This window comes from Palaemon carinicauda, chromosome 45 (genome assembly GCF_036898095.1).
Source record: "Palaemon carinicauda isolate YSFRI2023 chromosome 45, ASM3689809v2, whole genome shotgun sequence".
NCBI classification, from domain to species: Eukaryota; Metazoa; Arthropoda; class Malacostraca; order Decapoda; family Palaemonidae; genus Palaemon; species Palaemon carinicauda.
The window spans coordinates 18,144,441-18,164,435 of NC_090769.1; the positions used below are offsets into that span (position 1 = coordinate 18,144,441).

General features: G+C 38.5%; 2 protein-coding genes across 4 annotated transcripts in view; one reads left to right on the forward strand and one right to left on the reverse strand.

The window, feature by feature from the left end:
• LOC137634815 (deoxynucleoside kinase-like) overlaps positions 1-5,139 on the forward strand; it is a 71,403-nt gene extending 66,264 nt beyond the window's left edge. For all 3 annotated transcript variants that reach the window (XM_068367366.1, XM_068367365.1, XM_068367367.1), the window contains exon 7: positions 2,482-5,139. In XM_068367366.1, coding sequence (XP_068223467.1) covers positions 2,482-2,658 — 177 coding nt within the window. In that variant the 3' untranslated portion in view covers positions 2,659-5,139. The remainder of the gene's footprint in view (positions 1-2,481) is intronic.
• Positions 5,140-5,472: 333 nt separating this feature from the next.
• LOC137634814 (tetratricopeptide repeat protein 21B-like) overlaps positions 5,473-19,995 on the reverse strand; it is a 100,968-nt gene continuing 86,445 nt past the window's right edge. Inside the window, exons 25-27 of the mRNA XM_068367364.1 lie at positions 17,804-17,950; positions 17,553-17,694; positions 5,473-5,848 (exon numbers count right to left, since the gene is read on the reverse strand). Coding sequence (XP_068223465.1) covers positions 5,703-5,848; positions 17,553-17,694; positions 17,804-17,950 — 435 coding nt within the window. The 3' untranslated portion in view covers positions 5,473-5,702. The remainder of the gene's footprint in view (positions 5,849-17,552; positions 17,695-17,803; positions 17,951-19,995) is intronic.

Sequence of the window (19,995 nt, forward strand, 5' to 3'; positions counted from 1 at the left end):
CTGTGTATATTAAGAATTAGGTATAAGGTATTATGTATATATATATATATATATATATATATATATATATATATATATATATATATATATATATATATATATATATATCTGTATATAATATATAATATATATATATATATGTATATAATATATAATATATATATATAATATATAATATATATATATATATATATATATATATATATATATATATATATATATATATATATATGTATATATATATATATATATACTTAATACCTTATAACTAATACTTAATATACACAGTATATACACGCACACACACAAACTCATCAAATTCCCCTCCAACAGATATATATATATATATGTATATAAATATATATAGATATATATAGATGTATATATATAGATATATAGATATAGATAGATATATATAGATTATATATATATATCTATCTATATATCTATATATATCTATATTCAATGAAGCAGCCAATAAGAAGTTTCTGACAGTGTAGTGGCTCAACGTTAACATAGTTAATACTAACGATCTTGGCACATAACATTGATAAATCGATTACCAAAACAAGCAATGATAAATGAAGAGATAAATGCTAAAGAAATTAATACAAAGCAGTTGCAAAGGAAAAAGAAGAGAGAAGTATTAGAAAGATTTTCCAAAACAGTGTCTGAGAAAGAGGAAATATTTTTATTAAGAATTTTGCAAAGTTATATTAAAAAGGGATTTTGACGAAGGAAAAATCTATTTCTGGGCGAGGGACCTGTGTCGCCCAGTGAAATGCTCCTTATAGCACCATTTCTAAGGTATAAATACTGCTAAATATACCAGAGAAAAAAGTTGCATGGAATGCCAGGAATAAACCCAGCTCGCTCACTCTAATAGAGTGTCGGAATAGTAACTGGGGCGTGTTGGAACCACTACCAGAGGTCCCTTACCATTTAGTCCTCTCCTTCCTCAATATCCCCCAATACTACGAGGTGCCGTTCTACGTCCAACTACTGCCCCCCCAATACTACGAGGTGCCGTTCTACGTCCAACTACTGCCCGCTACTACAACTAGGCCTACCCCCCTCCCTACACCTACCACTACCCACACTTCTCCTCCATTCCTTTCTAGCACCAGTGATAGAATATAATAAAAATTAAATCAGCAAAGAAATTTCGTTTCTGGTAACTTTCAAAATTAATCTGTATTAGTTATTTATAAGTTGATTGTAATTTTTGATTGAAATGCTATCTGCAAAGGAGAAACTGGTATGTTGATTATATCCGGTTTTTTCTAGTACATTATAATTTTTACTAAGTATTTTATTTATTACTCAATGTCCTACTGTGTGTAAGGCATTGTACAAACCTGAAACAAAAGAAAATTATGAGACAATTTAAAGGGTAGATGAGATAGAAATAAAATAAAAATGTTACGACCAATCATAAATAATAGAATAAATTATTATTTCTATACAAATAAAATTTCTTTCACATCGCTCCTCCATAAATAAGGTTTTTCAGCTGGACAATACCATCCTCTGTAACTTTCCCCATCATGATGAACTCGGTCTACTGGGTCCCTACACCTGTGATTGCTCCAGGATAGTGGAAAGAATAATTGGAAATCAGTCGGCGATTTCCCTTTCTTCTGTTTCCTGTAGCGGAGTACAGAAGTGGCTGATTGACAAATACCTCTCCAGGGAGGTTCCAGGGAATCTGCCCTCCTCAGACAAATCCAAAGGTTAGGCACACCTGGAGCACAAGAATGCCTCAGGGAAGTGCTTCACAGAAGTAACACGCTTGTTTTCAACTCACTGGAAGTTCAAGTAATGTCAGCTATCTTCCCAGCAGGTTTTATAAGTCACTTGGTAGCAATGGAGAAAAACAACTCTACTTTCATGATTTACATTTTGTTTTACAGACCTTTTACTATTGGGCAAGCAGGTACGTTCTTGGGCAGCCAACAACGCGATATTGTTGTACGCAAGACCCATTCCAACTAGAGGAATGTTTTGCCAGATACTTTCAATTACCAGTGGGCATGTAATAGGATCAATGACTCCCTACTTTTGTGCATGGTGGAAAGGCTTCTTACTTTTCTAGCATCGCCATCAAAGGACCCATTTTGCCTCCCTGATGATTGAGAACTACTACTACTACTACTACTTTTTTTTTTTCTTTATATATATCTGTTAGCAAGTTGCACTCCCATTCCAAGGAAGTCGGCAACATTGGGGTTGCTTTCCAACGCACCAGATCCTCTACCTCCCTGCATGCTTACCCGGCTTATCAATCTGTCTCTGGACGTTTCGGTTGCAGGTTACAATGATGGCTCCTGAGTGTCACGCAATTGTCGGGTACCACTATTAAAAGGTTTAAAGTTTAAACAGATGTTCCAGGTTCTCTGAAATCATACTCCTGTTAAAGGTGTCAGGTTTGTAGTTAGGAAAAAATACATAATTAAAAAATTGTCATTTTCTCCCTTTTAGGTGCATGACTATTATGAAAAATGGCTTCTTCAGCACAAGCCACGATCCCCTCCTGCTCCTGTACTAGTCATTGATGCTGATAAAGAGCTGAATGAAGTAGTAAAGGAACTTGATGAGAAAAAATCATTCATAATGGGAGAGAAGCCAATTAAATACTCTGTAAGTGAGAAAAGATAAGTAATTTATTTTTTTGTTTTTGTATTTTTCTATTCATTTTAAAGCCTTACTAAATACCAGTAAGTCTTAGAAATGATATTGCCAAGTGAATATATAAGTCAAAATCATTTTGGCTGTGAAAGTGCCTCAAATTTTAGTTTTTATAATTTGGTAGAATACAGTAGTGTTATTGAGAAATGAAAAGCATATTTTTTTTTTTTTATTCTGTAGGAAATCTGTAAACTTAAATTTAGGTTAGTTTAAATCAAAATCATGGTAACAATTATGTTAAATTATATTTAGAGACTGAAAAGGTATTTTACCTATAGATTCTATTTAGAAATTGATATTACTGTATATAAATGATATAAAAGAGTAGAATAAGCATAACCCTATACTGTATAAAAATTAAATGATTTTGCTTTAAACAGAAGTTGTTTGTCAACCAAAATTAGTGGCAAATGAGTATATTTAACAACTACTCTATACCTTCTGATAATGTCTCAATCCATTATATTTACCTATCTATGATGCTTTGTTTGACGTTTTTTTCCAGCATTCATTTATTGTATCTTGTAAAATAGTTTTCTACTTAAGATTGCATTAGCCTTTTACTATATTTTTATCTTTAGTGTTTGGTGTAATACATTTACTAGTTATAAAAACAAATCGGTTATAAAGCTATTTTTATTTGAGTATTTTTTACAGAAAATAAGTCGTTTAGTTCACTTCCATGCTATGTCCTCATTTATTAGATTTTTATGCAGAAAGTGTACTATACCAAGGACTCATTTCACATAAAACTGTTAAAGGAAAAGTTGTGATGAAATACATGGTTTACGGTATTATATCCAATATGAAAAGTTGCCAACTATTTTGTAAGATTGAAATGTAGGGATTCGTGCTTAAAACAGTATAATTTTTAGATAGTAGCTCACCTGTTAATTACTAGGATTTTGGGAGTGTACTTTAACAGTGAACTTCTGATATTAAGAAAAAGGCACTTACTGCTATCATAATAAAAACCAAGTGGAACTTTAACAATTGAAAGGAATAGATTACCGTGAATAATTTCAATATCACATGACCATTATTGTACCCTTCACAAAGAGTAATTAAGACTTCATATGTAAACTGTCTTTTCATGATGATTGCTAAGTATCCCTTGGTAATCACAAAAAAGATGCATGGGATAAGGTTGGTATGTACTTTGCTTAAGTGAACAACCCATACACTATCAATAAATTCACAAAGTAGTAATTAAAAAATTTGAGAAGATTGTCACAAGAACATGAGAAGTACCCATATGTAAACTATATCTTATACATACATTGTCCTATGTATCAATCACATCCGGCTTTCCTCACTTAACTATTGCAAGAATAGTGCTAATTCCAGGTCAGATTTTAAAGATATCTTTCAGTGAATCAGTTTGTTCATTTACTATTATACATACATATACCAAGGCATTTCACCCTATTCGGGGAGAGATCCCGTACGGTATGAACATCAGGTGAGTAATGAAATATATCATTATTGAAATGAAAATTTTTGCTCCTACAGTAGGATATGAATAAGATGGGAATGAACAAGCATGTAGTAATTGGTTACATATTTATTCAGTTTCTTGATATTACAATATATATATATATATATATATATATATATATATATATATATATATATATATATATATATATATATATATATATAATATTGAGATACAAGTGGATGTCTTGAGGTGTTATGGCAACTTTCTATTATTAAAATGATTTATACAGTATAGTATCTAATATATAAAACTTACATTTCCTGGAAGCTGAACTTTAATTTTAAGCTAAGTCATCTTCAAGTAAAAAAAGTAACAAATTTGTTAGATCATTTATTGTAAATAATCTGAAATTAGTTTTGAATATAGCAAAGTGATCATATCTGTTTGAATATACAGAAGATAGCATGTCAGTCAAATATAATATAATTCAATAAATATGTCCTTTGAAATGTTAAAATATGGTCTCAATATAAAATAACTAGTTTTTATTGAAAAAGCAAAAGGATTTTATCTGGTCAATGTCGGTACTTGAATTTGCTGGGGCAGCAATTTTTTTTTTAGCAAGTTACTCATGTGATTGGATATATTTATTTTCCATATTTTAGAGCAAAAATTTTTAAATACACATGTATATATAATACACTTTGGCTTCCATTCAGTAAAAATTATAATTTTTATTCATCATGAATTATTAGTAAAAATACATTTTCTTATGTATAAATTTGTTTAAGAACCAAATCAGATCAAGTGGACATCTTATTGTCAATTTTATTTTACATTTATATATTTTTGCAAATATTTGTTTTTATTTTTCATGATTATGTATCATTACTTTGTTTTAATCAGTCCTTTGTGTGACTGATAGCCAGTGATTTGAGGATTCATGCAATTATTTTTGAACATTAATAACAAGGCTTTTGATATTTTTGATAATAAAGTTATCCACAATATTTTTATTCCTTTAGTATGTGTACAAAACCAAATTAAAAGAAGTGATACATATTGCTTTGAATCAGAAAGGAAATTTTATTTAGGTTAATTTTAAGTCACAATCCAGTGTAAAAAAAAAAAAAAAAAAAAAAGTGATGCAATCATTCCATTAATGAAGTTAATTTATATGATAATTATATAAGATTCATATATAACTCTAAATAGTGAAATGTGTCTTGAATATTAACCTAAGTTATACAGTATAATTGTTTTGATGATAATACATATATGCTTGTCTTGTTAAAAAATAATGATAGCTGCAGAAGACAGACTGTAAAGTAGGAAGACAGTAGGGAGCAGATTTAAAGTATAAGAAAGACTCAAATGCAGTTGAACTCAAATGGATTGTTGTAAATGCCTTTAGTACAAAATGCAGTGCATCACAAAAAGGTTGTAAGTACTATATAACAGCTTATTTCCTACTTTGGTATAAGTGAGAATGACTAGTTATTGTAATATCTTCAACATTAAATAAATAAATGTATATACTTTTATTAAAGGTGATATAAATATTGCAAGGTTTTCAAATACGTATACTTGCTCGTGACTTGTCTAAAATATCCTTGCGTATTCGAGGATAATCTGGATGCTTGGATAATACAACATGACATACATCTATGGCGTCAACAAATCGCCTTGCCTTCATATAGTTAAAGGCTAATTTATAACCTGCAAAATAAAGTAATGGTAAGTACCTTCAGAGCTTAGTTCATTTATGATAATATTCATTTATATCTAGTATTCAGAAGTAATACAATTTTTAAATCTTAGTAGGAATAATACAGTAAACTGCAACATAGTATCTTTCTCACATCTATAGAATTCCATTCTAAATTACTGAACCAAGCATTTAATTTCTAAGAGTCTCTCCTGATGTTCATATTGCTTTTCCTCACAAAGCTTGTTAAATGTTTTATGCCTACCCTAAAACTAAAAAATTTCTAAAGTTTTCTTTCCAAGTAATAGGCCCCTACCTACCTATCAAGTGAAGTACTGAATTAATCTAGCGGTTGATGACAAGGATTTCTGCGTGGATATGCCATAATTTCTGTTCTTTAGTCGAATTTGTGTGCTTCAGACCGTTGTCTATCTGCACTTAAAATTATTTTTTTAATTAGGGTTATTTGATACAGATTTCTAGGGAATGCCCTCTTCTGGAATTACTATGATTGCTAGAGAGGGCACCATGATCGTCATTCTCTGTCATATGCCAGGAACAGGATTGTGATTTGAATAATCATTGCGAGGAATGCGAATGTCTAAAAGTTTGTTAACAATGATGTGGTCAACTGGTAAGAAAATTAATGTTAAAGGGAAAATCCAGAGAAGATTATACTAGTTGATTACAGTATAATAGGGATGATGATAATAACACTACTATTAACCTAATACTGCTAAGGGAATGCTCTCCACAGGCTATACAGAATCAGTAATGCTCTCTTAGTGGTCGGTTCTCAGTAGTAAAGTCTTCCCACCAAGTTAGATCTATATGCAAGTCTAACGAGATTGATTGGTTTGAGGTTTTCTGGCATCCCGACATCTAGATGACTTGAAAGTCACAGCCTATGCCCAATTCTAAGGATCACCCAATGGCCTGAGACACAGCTTAGTCGTCTTATCTCTGGAAACTAGACATGTCAGCCTCTAGTACGGTTAAGATTTGTGGGCATAATTTTTCCAAACATTGTAAGTCATTTCTTGTTAAGGGTTTAGTGACAGAAGCAGACCAAGAATTAGATTTGAGTAGGATTAAGAACTTCAAGATTCAGCATCAGGATATTAATAGTAACTACCTCTTAATTTCTGCAATAATTTTTCTTATGAAAGAGTTTGGCAGCAGTAGCTCAGTGGTGTACCAAGTTGGTTTTCACAAAACATGATCTAAAATAAACCTAAGCTTTTTTTTTTCCTATAAAAATTACTAGGCATTGGTCACAAGGCATGTCTCCAAGGACTAGACCGGTCAGCCTCTAGTGCAGTTAGGAGTTGTGGACATCATTTTCCCAAATATTCCAAGTCCTTTCTTGTTAAAGGTTTAGTGACAGATGCAGACCAAGAATTAGATTAGGTTCGATGAAGGACTTCAAGGTTCAGCATCAAGTTATTAATTGTAGCTACCTCTTAATTTCTGCAAGATGAAGAAACTACATTCCTACTGCAATCCTTTAATTTTTCTCTCTTTCTCTAGGTAAGCAAATGTTGAATCGACATTCTAATGCGAGCGGCCTTGGAACGTTTTCACACAACTTTTGATACAAGTTCCGGAAAGTTTCCATCTGAACCTTTTGTTGCTGCTTTATTTAACAATTTCTCACTGTTCCTTTTTTTTTTTTAATCGAATTGGGCTTTCATGATAAGGCGAGGCTCCCTAGAATCTCCAACCTTTGCATCATATGAATCTTACTCCAATCAATATCTAAGAAGCTTGCTACCTATCGTACAACCAACAATCATACTGATATGAGAAGTTACAAATTGTTTAAAGATGAGAACCAAGATGTATGACTGTACAAGAGCTTTCCTTATAGAGCTCCTAGTCTTACAGCATTGACATTCAAAAGATTTCAAGTACTGAAGTCTTTCTTGTTTTCACTAATACAGACCAATGCTCTTTATAGGGAATATTACTTTTGGCAAAACTGAAAGACGAGCCATAAGACTTTGAGCGAGGGTTAACAATCCACCAACTAGTCAGCGGTGTGTGGGGTGTTAGTTTGCTACCTCACTCGCTCGCACACCTGGGCTGAGTAACCACTTTGCTTTTGGCTCGGTGAGAGAGACTTTGCTCCAACTTAACCAGCCATTTGACTTGTTTTTTCTTAGTCTTATATGCATTTTTTCTTTTTAAATGAAAACATTCATGTAATGTTTTTATGTACTGTATATTTAAGCTTTCTTTTTATTACAGTGAATGTTGCTGTATGTGTGACAGCGTAGTGCGGCAGGTTCTTGAGGGCAGAGAAACTTCTCTTATGATCTTTCCCCCTTTGACAACAGAAAACTTGTAGGCTGGTGGCTGTCCAAGTGACCCAGCCTCTGCTACAGGGGAGTCATCCTCATGTGGATACCCCTTCTCCGTTTGAATGTTAAAATTGCTCTCTCCCTGCAGTTATTTTGATGAAGACCGCTTGTTGCCTACCCAAAGCTCTTCTTCTTGAGGGCGGAAAACCTTCTCTTTTGATCTTTCCCCTTGGATGCCAGAAAACTCGTAGGCTGGTGGCCATCCGAGTGACCTAGCCTCCGCTACAGGGGAGTTGTCCTCATGTGGATACCCCTTCTCCGTTTGAATGTTAACATCTCTCTCTCCCTGCAATTATTTGGTTGAAGATCGCTTGTTGCCTACCTAGAGCTCTCCCTCACTGAAGACGCAGCTCATCTTTGTTACGTGGGCACTGGCTCCTCTGCCGGGAGAGCACCTTTTCCGTTACATGGGCTAGGTTGCTCTCCCGAATGGTTTTTTACAGTAATTAAGTTGAAATAACTATTTGTAATTTAACTTTTACAACACTTGACATCACAATTGTTCAGTGATGGGCCATGCTTAATTGGCAGAGGTAGTGCCTAGTCTTTAGCTTGTCCGCTCTCCCTTGGGGAATCACTTTCCCAGTTGTTCTCCTAAGTAGTTTGTTTCGTCAGATGATTAATTAATTGTAATATTTATTTTTTCTTTCACAGTTCTTCAGCCGTTGCTCTCCTCCTAATGATGACAGCTGGCCAAGGGAGTGTGCAGTCCTTAGTAAGTTTCTGTTCTCTTGGGGGGAATACCTTTCCGTTGGCGGGTTAGGCGCTCCACCTGAGAGTTTTTCTTTTATAATATTTTTCCTCATCTAGCGATGCCGTACTTCTTTGTTCGGCTAATTCAGTTGACATAGAAGAGCAGAGCTGTTCATACCTGTGGAATCTGTTGTCCCTGCCCCATCACAGTCCTGTTCTACTGCGCCTGTGGCAACTCCTGATCAGCACGCTGATTACAACCTTACCCTTAGAAGGATGAGGTCCCTTACAAGTGTAGTAGAGTCTCTGCAACACTTCTACTCCTTCATTCCTCATGCTCAGGCATACGAGCGAGGGTGATACCTTAGGGTAAACCCAGAAACCAGTTTCAGGTACGTTTCTCGGGTAACGCTCAATGCAGATCTTCAACTTGAACAATGCTTCTACAGAAAAGCATAGAGCGCTGCCCAGAGGTCCACCTCTAAGGGTTGGACAACTTTACCTTCCGAGGAAGAGTTAACCTCCTCACGTGTTGGGCTGCTCTCCCTTACAAGGGAGAACTTCCCTTCATCAGCTTCTGTCAAGCAACATTCTCACTTACGAGAATTGCTGACAACCACATTGCCATAGACTACATTCTCCCCCATGCTGAGCTGACTCTTCCATTGGGGGGTGGAGCCAAGGATAGTTTCTCCTGTGGGTGGTCTCCTCTCTCACATGCGAGTCAGAACTCCCATAAAGACTCGGTTCCCGAGACCTTCGAGAGACGAATGGTTTTCTTCTCTGACTCGGTTAGAACAGGTTTCCTCTCTGGAACAGATGAGATATTCCCTCTTGTGGTTCGTCAGGTTTCGGAGTTCATTACTCTTTTCCACCCTGGACATTCTCCCCCTCCCCCCTGCGGTAAGGAGACATCTCCTCAGCTCCTTCAAGGACCTTCATGCTGCGTCTAAACACTCGTCACTCGCAAGCTGCTCGTCGCTCATCTTTAAACGATCGATATCTCCTCAGCCCTGTCAAGTACCTTCATGCTGCGTTTTCACGCTCTCGTCACTCGCCAGCTGTTGTCGCTCATCTTCAAACGATCGACTCTTGTCACCTCGCAAGATCGCCAGCGTCAATTTTTCACCCATCACAAGATCGCCAGCGTCAATCTCACTACCGTCAGATTAGCGCTAGTGCTCACCACTCTCCTACAGCTGCGGTAGCAGGAGTGAGTCCTATGATCGTCACTCGTCACTTTCACATCTCGCCAAGATTGTCCTTTTAGAGTGTGACTCGCCTCGTCTTTCTCCATTGCGAGATCATCATCGACTCTAGCCGACAGTCTAAGTGTTCTTGACACACGCCTGCTTATTTGGACTCCTTTGACTCGCTGTTCACCAGCCTTGCGGCGTTCACTCATCATTTTCCGGCTGTTCATCACTTGCCAGCTGCTTGTCATTTTCCAATCTCGTTACTCGCTAGCCGTTAGCAGTTCACCAGGTCCTCGGCAGCTCGCCATCACCATGTTGCCTGTCAGCTCGCCATCGCCTGTCAGTTCTCTTCCAGGTTTATGGGTTCCAGCAACCTTCGACAGCTTCCTGCTTGCGGGTAGAATTACAGACAGTCACCGGAGAATCTCAGAAGCCTTATCCTTTGGGGTGGGTTACTCCTACATCATTCTTCAGAGATCTTCTCTGGTAAGAATTGCAGATCTCCTTCAAGCAAGCATTCTGCTCATCCCAGCGAGACTGTCCTGCTCTCTTTGCCTTATGCAGAGTGCTCTACCATTATGGCTTCCTTGATCGTTATAGAGTATCTGAGCGGTTCTCTTCTAGGTGACACAGAATTTCTACGGTAGGCCAGGTAACCTTCGTTTTCTGCGAGCGGCACTACTCCAGTAGTGCTTACCGTGACGTGCAGTTGAGAGAGTTTAACATACTCTCCCCTCCTGGAGCCTAATCCAGCACTCGCCTTCAATAAGAGGAGTAAAGCACAAGTGTTAACCTTGGTGCTCAATACCTTACTTGTCACTGAGAACTTGTTTCACACAAGTACAGTACTATCAGTTTCCCGATGCATCCATCGGCTCGTCAGTGCTCTCGTTCATCCCTTACGAACGTTTTCACCGGACCACAATCGCCACTATTACCACTTCTACTACTATTAGTGGGCTGATATGCTGTGTGTCTAAGGGACTAGGTTGCCACTTCTGCTCCTTCTCTTCCTTTTGGTATATGGTTACATATAATCCAACATCTTTAAATGAATGAGCTTCGTTAATTGAGCATGTGCTCTCACCTATATGCTGCCACAAGGCAGGTAGAACAGTTCTACCCAGCGGTTGCGGCAATAGAAGTCTTCTGCCTCTGCCTCTGCCTCCTTTCCAATGATTGAACGAATCTTGGGAACATAATCTCTTGGGGTTATTTGCTTCCCCTCCACAAGATCGAGAACTTTTTGGATCTCTTTCTAGGTTCTTGGGCTGACTCCATGGATCTTCTCCTCAGCCCTTCTTACCCATATAGAAGTCATAATCCCGTGTGGTTATCCCCCCCTTTTTTTTTCCTTCCTGCTGTTTTAGGGGATTGAATTCAGTGGGATTATCTTCAGGAGAAGCATATTCAACCAACCCGTAGCTTGAATGGCCATACCATGTGAAAACACCACCTGAAGTCGAGCAACGTGGAGTCTGGTCAGTACTTTGACCGGTAACTGCCTGGGAACACGCTTTGATTGGTGTTGTAGAAGTGCAACTTCTCCAGTTGTAGCTGCTGTAGCACAGGTGTGAACTTCCTGGTCCATTGCATCACCAAGGAAATGCCTGCTGTACCACTCGGCCTCCGGGCTCTGGTTAGAGTCCGAACGGTACCGTCTTGTAAACCTCCCAGAGATGAGGACAACCTTCCTATGGACAAGTAGTACCAAACCTTTGGAGGAGAACTCAGATTCAAGCTCTGGTTTGTTTCTCTGGTAGAACCCAATGTCAACCTTAACTTGAGCTAGAACGCGTGGATGGAAAACAGTGAGTGCGGCCAAGGAGATTGCCTCTATATGCTGGAACTCTGGCTTCTGAGGGAGAGTCCCTCCAACCACTGGTCAACAATCTTCCTGCTTGTGGCAACAGATGTTCGTCATGTCTTTCTCGTTCACGTAAAAGACTTTTTCACCTGTTGGTCTCCCCTTCGCAGAATTCTCCCAGCAATGAGAGGGATTCACCTACTACCCTGCCAAGAGAGTTGTCCCTCCACTAGCCCCTGTGCAGCAATCTTCCCGCTTGCTGGAAGGATCGCCGACGGCAGCAGCAAATGGTGGTCGCCTTTCCAGTCTGCGAGAGTATCTTCCTTTTCCTGTTTGGTTTTCTCTCCAGGGGATTACTCCGGCAGGAAATCGATTTGCCCATTCCCTGCCATTGCTCTTCAGGGTAGCCCTTGTCGTCAGCAGTCTTGTCTCGTTAAAAGACTCGTCTCGCTGAGATAGATCCTGAGAGATCCTACAGGAATTAGATCTATCCATATCCCCGCCCTTGATCTTTGGGAGTAGGCCATCAGACTCTTCCCTGACTTGCCCAGCAGACTCATCTCGCCAGCAAGACTCATCTTGATCTTTGGGAGTAGGCCATCAGACTCTTCCCCGGCTTGCCCAGCAGACTTGTCACCCAGTTGACTCGTCTGCAACTGCCAACGAAGATCCCGAGAGAATTCCCTCAGTGAATCTTTAACAGCCACAAATGAACATCTTTCACAAAGCAGTATCTTCTTTGCGACTTCACACCTGGAGACTATCCAACTCCTCCTCCTCTCGGAGAATCTTTTCTGTAACAGGTTACAGAGAGGATGTCTGGATATTTGCATATAATTTTGGCTTCGGCCGTCGAGGCCAAGTGGACTGTAGTTGGTGTCAATGAAAGGGGTATCCCTCCCCCTCGATGCCACTAATCCAGCATAGAGGAGTTCCTCATTTTCTTTCAAGAGAAAAGTTTCTCTCGGTCTTGGTAATGAAAGGACACTGCTAGTTCTTGAGCCTCACCTTCAGATTGAAAGGAAACAACCTTTTCTCCACGTCTGCATTGCCACTCCTCATACGGAGTTTCGAGCCTACAGACCTTTAGTCAGAAAGGAGACCTCCTCCACAGGGCATGGTTTGCGTCCTTCGGTCCCCAAAGGGTGCCACCTATGATCCAGGACTTCAATCAGCAGATGTTAACCTGACCTCTATGAAGGTCTTCTGCTCCTGTTGGCTTTGGACGAGAGTTGGAGAACCCCATGGGTCGCCCTTAACATCTTTCATTCACAGCGACGTAAAAGGTAATACTTGACCTTATTTTGGGCAGCTCAAATCCCAGAATCCACAGGACCAAGCACAAAGTTGTCAAGGGACTTGTAGGTATACTCCCGTAGGTAGAAGGGCGTGAAGGTGGTCTGTCTTTTCCAGTCTCACTTTCATCACTTAGCCCACTGACAGGTTTCTTTTAAAGCCATGGTGGGGCCTATACCCCTGAGTTTGTGAGCACTGGTCCTAATTGGTTTGTCAACCCTCTCGTTGGTCGAGGCGCACATGTATGGATCGTCTCTCGAAGCCAGAAAGACTGTGGTCCTTGATATCGCTTTCTTGGTCTTGCCATTGCTAATAGGAAGTCTGACACTCTAGTCTGAGGTGTCAGGTCCTTTTCAGATAGCACCGCAACGTCCTCATGGGACACATAACATCTACTCTTGATCACAACCAAACTCTCCAAGAATGGAGGAGATGGAGAAGGTCTCAAACCTAGGGTCATGAGCAACTGGGTTCTGGGTTTTGGCCTTTAACAAAACCTCCTTCCACCTGCTAGTGTGGGTGACTAAATAAGAGACTACATGAAATTTGCCTACTCTCTTGGCCGATGCCAGAGCTAGCAAAATTAGTCTTGAGAACAAGATCTTTGTCCGAAAACTTCCTCAAAAGCTTTTATTGAGTACACGTGAAGCCCCTCGAGGATAAGAGTCACGTCCCACTCCGGGGGCCTCAGGTCTTGGGGCAAGGAAGACTGCTCGAAGCTCTTCGTTAGCATAAAAAAACTCCCACGAAGGAGAGAGGTATATACCCTTCAATTGATCGACCATGTTTAAGGTCGAGCAGTAGCCTTTGACAACCTCAACTGAAAGGCACTTCTTTTGGCAAAGGAAGACAAGGAAATTCGTGATCTATGTTGAAGTTGCTCCGATCGGAGAAATAACTTCTACAACACCATCACAGTGCCTCACAAAAAACCTATAACATCGAGATGATATATATCCTCCACCCATGAAGTTCCAACGGCTTCATGGACTCGTGGTACCGCTAAAGATGGAGCTGAAAGAGAAGCTTGGGTCCCGGGCTTAGTTCTCTCGGGATCTTGACCTAAAGAGCTTGCAGATCAGGATACCACTGAGAATTGGGCCATTCGGGAGCCACCATGGCCATCCTGAGTCCTGGCGTATTAAACATCCGTTGATTAAGAGTTGGATCAAACTGAACGTAAGGAAGCCGTAAGCATCCAGGTGATCCCATGGGAGTTAGAAGTCATCTTCAAAAACAACCCATAGGTTTGGACCAGGGGAGCAAAAGCATGGGGAGGTTGGTTACTGTTTTGCTGGGTGGCTAAAAGGTTAATCATCAGAGAGTATAAGAAGCTTCTCCTACAACCTGTCCCTGGCGACTAAGTGTGTCTACTTGTACACTCTTTTTTCATGGAATGTACCTTTCTGAGAATTCTACAGCGTGAAACGTCACTCAGATGTGCATCTGCTCCAGTAGCTCACGAAGAGGGCACAAGACTATGCCCCCATGCTTGTTGACGTAGGCTACGGTACATACTCTGGTGATGTTGCTCATCAACACTACTTGGTGCTTCCTCAAGTGTTTTGGAATGCTTGCAGCACTAGGGAGGGTCTTTGCATTTCGAGGAAGGTTATGTGCAGATGGCGCTCTTCTTGGGACTAAATGTTTAAGACGACCAGATCATCTAGGTGTGCTCTTCACCCTCCATTTGATTCATCTGAGAACAATTGCAGGTCCGGATCAAGTGGAAATCCCCTGATGAAGCTTTCCACATTAAGCCACCAGGTAAAATTGGCCTGAATCTCCTCCCCAACTGGAAAAGGATAAAATGGTAGATCCCTGTCAAACATCACAGACAGGATCTCCAGTGAAGGCGCCCGTGTAGACCGAGTTTCTCTAATGAGGCATGATGACCGGAAGAGAGTCAGCGCTGAGCTGCTACTTCTGTCTTGAACAGGAACAGTCGCGCAACCTCCTTAAATTTGCTGATGCGATCGTCTATCAGAAAGACTTACACTGTTGCAGTGTGTATGAGCATACCCGGGTACTTCAACCTCTGTTTGAGTATTAGATTAGATTTCTCCCAGTTTATCACAATCCTCAGATCATGGCAAAATGTGAGAATCCAACCTTGATCCTGTAGCAACTGCCTCTCCGAGGAGACCAAGATCAACCAATCGTCGAGATACAACAACAGACGCTTACCCTGCGAGTGGGCCTAAATGGCTACCATAGTGAACACCCATGTGAACATCTTGAGAGCCATTCACAGTCCAAAGCACAAAGTCTTGAACTGGTACACCATATCGTGGGGGGAGAAGTGGAGGTAGTTTCAAGAGTATTGTTGAACAGGTGCTTGAAAGTACGAGTTCTTCTGATTCACTGAAAGCATGAAATTTCCCTCAGACAGTTGACAGCAGAGAGTAGAATTTCCATCCTGAACTCCATCTGACAAACAAACTTGTTCAGAAGATAGAGATATCGATCACTAGTCTCCAGCCCCAAATCAATAGAGACGAGAGAGTGAGCACACTCGCCACCTTTGTAATGCAATAACAATCAATCCAATCAGCTAACTAACCCTCCGATCTCCTTGACTGTCAATACTCCACATGACCTGACAATCAATCCAATCAGCTAACTAACCCTCCGATCTCCTTGACTGTCAATACTCCACATGACCTGACGCCACATAACTTTTCTTTCCAAATTACTACTTTATTGCTTATTTACTTATTAGAAACTTATCTCAATGCTTTTCTCACAATCTTCTATATATATATCTATATATTCACCCTTTTAATAATACTGCTACACTTGATAATCATTCAACTATTCTAAATTTATACTTAAAATAAATCCTTGGCTGCTACTACCTTCAAAGAGCAGGTGCCCCTGACAGAAATAGCCCGCTGGATATGGGATTTTTGCAAAGCAGTCCAAGACCCCACCCGCAAGTTCTTTAGTGATAATGCCAGCTCCAGGGTAACTGTTTTGAGAAATGGGAAACCAAAGCATCCCGTCTACTCAAAACCTAAGTAGCCGATTGATAAGCCAGGAAGGTCACCATGCCTTCCACCACTGTTATCACAGGAATAGCAGGGGACACTGGCACTAGGGGAACCAGTGGAGGCGAGAAATAGTCTCGGCTACAAGCTTCTTCAAAAAAGTTTTTAATGATCTGCCTGAAAGACCTGAGGAAGTCTTAGGTTAAGTATGTTGTCAGTGGTCTTCACAGAAACGAACAGCTTCCAGTTTCCGAAGGGTGTGTCAAACAGTAAGGGTAACCAACATCAACAAGACCTGAGAAGTCCACCAAAACAATTCCTAGGACTCCTTGCTCCTGACGCATACTTCCCAGGCAATCTAGGGTTGGCATAAGCAGTTGGACCATCTGATGAGACTGAAACAGCAAAAGATTTCTTCGGTGTCCTCTTGAGCATTGCCAAGACACAATGGTGAAGGATTGGCTCGCTTCCTCCCCTTCCGGGTGTACACCTGCCACTGGACTCGGTGCACGGTGCATGGGGATGATTGCAAACAATCATGCCCCTTACAAGATGCATAGAGGCAGAGTTAGTTTACTCATAAACCAGTTGTAGTGTCCACCCTTCTCTCATCACATACGAACATCTTGTTTCACTTCCATAATTCAAATTCCACAACCATATTCACTTCCTACAATAGAGAAAGAAAATGGGAAAGTTTGAAAAGGCGCCGGCAGTATATGTGTACTCGATAGCGGCCAAATCAAAAGTGAAGGTTTTTGGCTAAGAAAGAGGCAGGGTTCCTCACCCACACTCTTCAAGTTTTAACAATTGTCTCCCCCTTGCACTGAATCAATCTTCCTAATTAAAGTATGAGGGTTTGTATGTTGTGTAGGAACAAATTAATATATCATACATTAATTGAATCCATTTGACTTGGAGTACCTGGGTGTGTTGTACAAGCCCAAAGCCTTCCTGTAAGGTTACAAAGTATTTTTTCAGCAGCTCTCTTTTTAAAATCTCCAGAGACGTCGTTATTATTTTAAGGAAGTTTATCAAGACATTTGCATTTGCAAGCATTTCATATTTGATTCTAGGGTCTCACTCAAAGAACTTTAAAGTTTTTAAAAAGTTGAGCAACTAGAACTATAATACCATTTACGCAAGGCAATCAAGAGAAACAATTATTACGTGTGATAAAGGTTTCAGCTATAAGAAAAATAAAAAAGGACCAAGACAGGCAAATAAAGTTCTTCAGTTATATCTTTCCTGTTACTAAACCTCTCAGATCTCCCATTCTATAAGCAAGGATGGCTCTCCTGTCATACTGTTATTTAATATATACTGTAAGAGAAATATAAACAAACTATAAATTAAAGTTCAATCCTTACCTATCATTGGATTAGTGTTGCCACTAAATTTCCATGCTTGTTCATAATTGTATGCTGCATCTCTATAGCTTTGTTCTTTTTCCATAATAAACCCCATATATTCGTATGCCTTCATACACGATCGATTATGCTGTAAAACGCGCTGAAAATTGAAAATGATTATTTGGCAATAAAACTTGTCTTTGTGAAAATAGAAAAATTGTAGTCAAAATAACAAGCTATGGCCAAAACAAAAAGATGAGATCCCTTACCTTCAAAAGGTCTGTGGCCATGTCATATTTACCAGTTTGTACATATATATCGGCTAAAAGTAACCAGCTTCTTTCAAGATATTCGGCATCCTCAAAGTTCCACAAGGCTTTACCAAGGCGTTTCAGTTGATTTCGAGCCCGTGGAGTCTAAGATGAAAATTTCAGATTTTTCTAAATTAACAGCTACACTGAGTTAAAAAAAAAGTACAATTATAGTTATACAGATACAGTAAATATATGCAGCTATAAAACATAACTGAAAAAAGTCTCTAAATTGGGTATGATAATGCATTTAAAAAAGTAATTTAAAGTAAAACCTTATCTATCAATTTGACTACAGTATCCACTTTTGAACTACAGTATTGATACAATTATAAAAATATGAGCTGAAAATTCACTCAATCATGGCAGCTAATTTTTTTAACAGGGCAGCATGCATCACCACTCAGTAGAGTAGGCTGCGGTAAAGTCGTTTCAAGTAAAGCGAATGGTGGCCCAAAGGTTATGTTTCTTCCAATCTTCCCTCTTTTCCATTTCTTTTTATTTTCTGTTATTCACAATTTATTGTTAATTTCAATCTAGTTTATTCCTAAAATTCTTATTCCTCCCTTATTCAACATTATCCTTATTCCCTTTCATATCCTTATTCCCTTTTTTCAGTATTTCCAACTATATTTGTATTGATTTTATTCAATGCCAAAGGCTAAAAGGCATTTCTCCCATTCTTCCCATTTTGCTATTCACATTTTATCTTTTAAATTTTATTATTCATGAGTTTCTAGCATTAATTTAAGCCAATGTTTACTCAATATAACCCTTTTCTCATCCTTATTCTTTAATTCAGTATATTCTACTAATTTCTCCTGTATTAATCACAGATTGACATCATTTAAATACATTTGTACTTACTGTATATTTTTTTGCAAGTATTTAGATACATTTAAGTACATTTTATCATGTTATTAATATTTATAATTACTAGAATACTTTTTCTTAAATACAATCAAGTTGGCTGATGACCGAAAATTTGGCAAAATTTCCACCCCCTACAAAATTGAATTTTAGAAAGTCCTACAGCAAGGGAATATCCTTGTACATATCTATAGGTATCTTATCAAATGTTTTGAACTAGTTAATTCAAGTCTAAATAAAAGTGGTTGAATCCACATATCTCAAAATCAAAGTTTTTGCCTTCCAGAAAGATTTATAAATTGTATTTTCAAAATGCTTTCTTGAAAATTTGCAGAGCATGGAGAGAAATTAAAGAACAAAATGATGGAAGAATGTTCTATCTTAGGTCATATCTTTTAAATATGATTTTCCCATGGTTTTTTTTTAGTAAAAGAATGATAAAATAACAAAAAAGGTCCAAAGCTGTAAGCTCTAGCAAAATATCTTCATTATTTTGAATGATAAAATAAACCCTACATTATTAATTTCAAAATGCTAGCACTCTTATTGAGATTTGTGAAGAGCTTTGAAAATCAGCTCTACATGTGAATGATTTATTTTATGTTAATGTTCTACAAATATTTTATTTTGATTGTTCATGACTTCCCTCTTATTAATTTGCTTTCTCTTGAAAAATTATTGGGAAAGCTATTTATTTTAGTAACCCACATACAGTACTGTATATTAATGCCACCGTATTCCTATATAGTTATGGTACTCTTAAAATGTTATTTTCATTAGTAAAATAAATTTTTGAATATACTTACCCGATGATCATGTAGCTGTCAACTCCGTTGCCCGACAGAAATCTACGGTCGGGATACGCCAGCGATCGCTATCCAGGTGGGGGTGTACACAACAGCGCCATCTGTGAGTAGGTACTCAAGTACTTCTTGTCAACAAGAACTCAATTTTCTCCTCGGTCCACTGGTTCTCTATGGGGAGGAAGGGCGGGTTCTTTAATTCATGATCATCGGGTAAGTATATTCAAAAATTTATTTTACTAATGAAAATAACATTTTTCAATATTAATCTTACCCGATGATCATGTAGCTGATTCACACCCAGGGTGGTGGGTGGAGACCAGCATACATGTTAACAAAGAAGCTAAGTATCCCGTATTTCATTTTATCAGTTATTCAAAATAACAAACATAAAATAAATAAGTACCTGGTAAGGAAGTCGACTTGAACTATTACTCTGCCTTTTTTAAGTACATCTTCCTTACTGAGCCTAGCGGT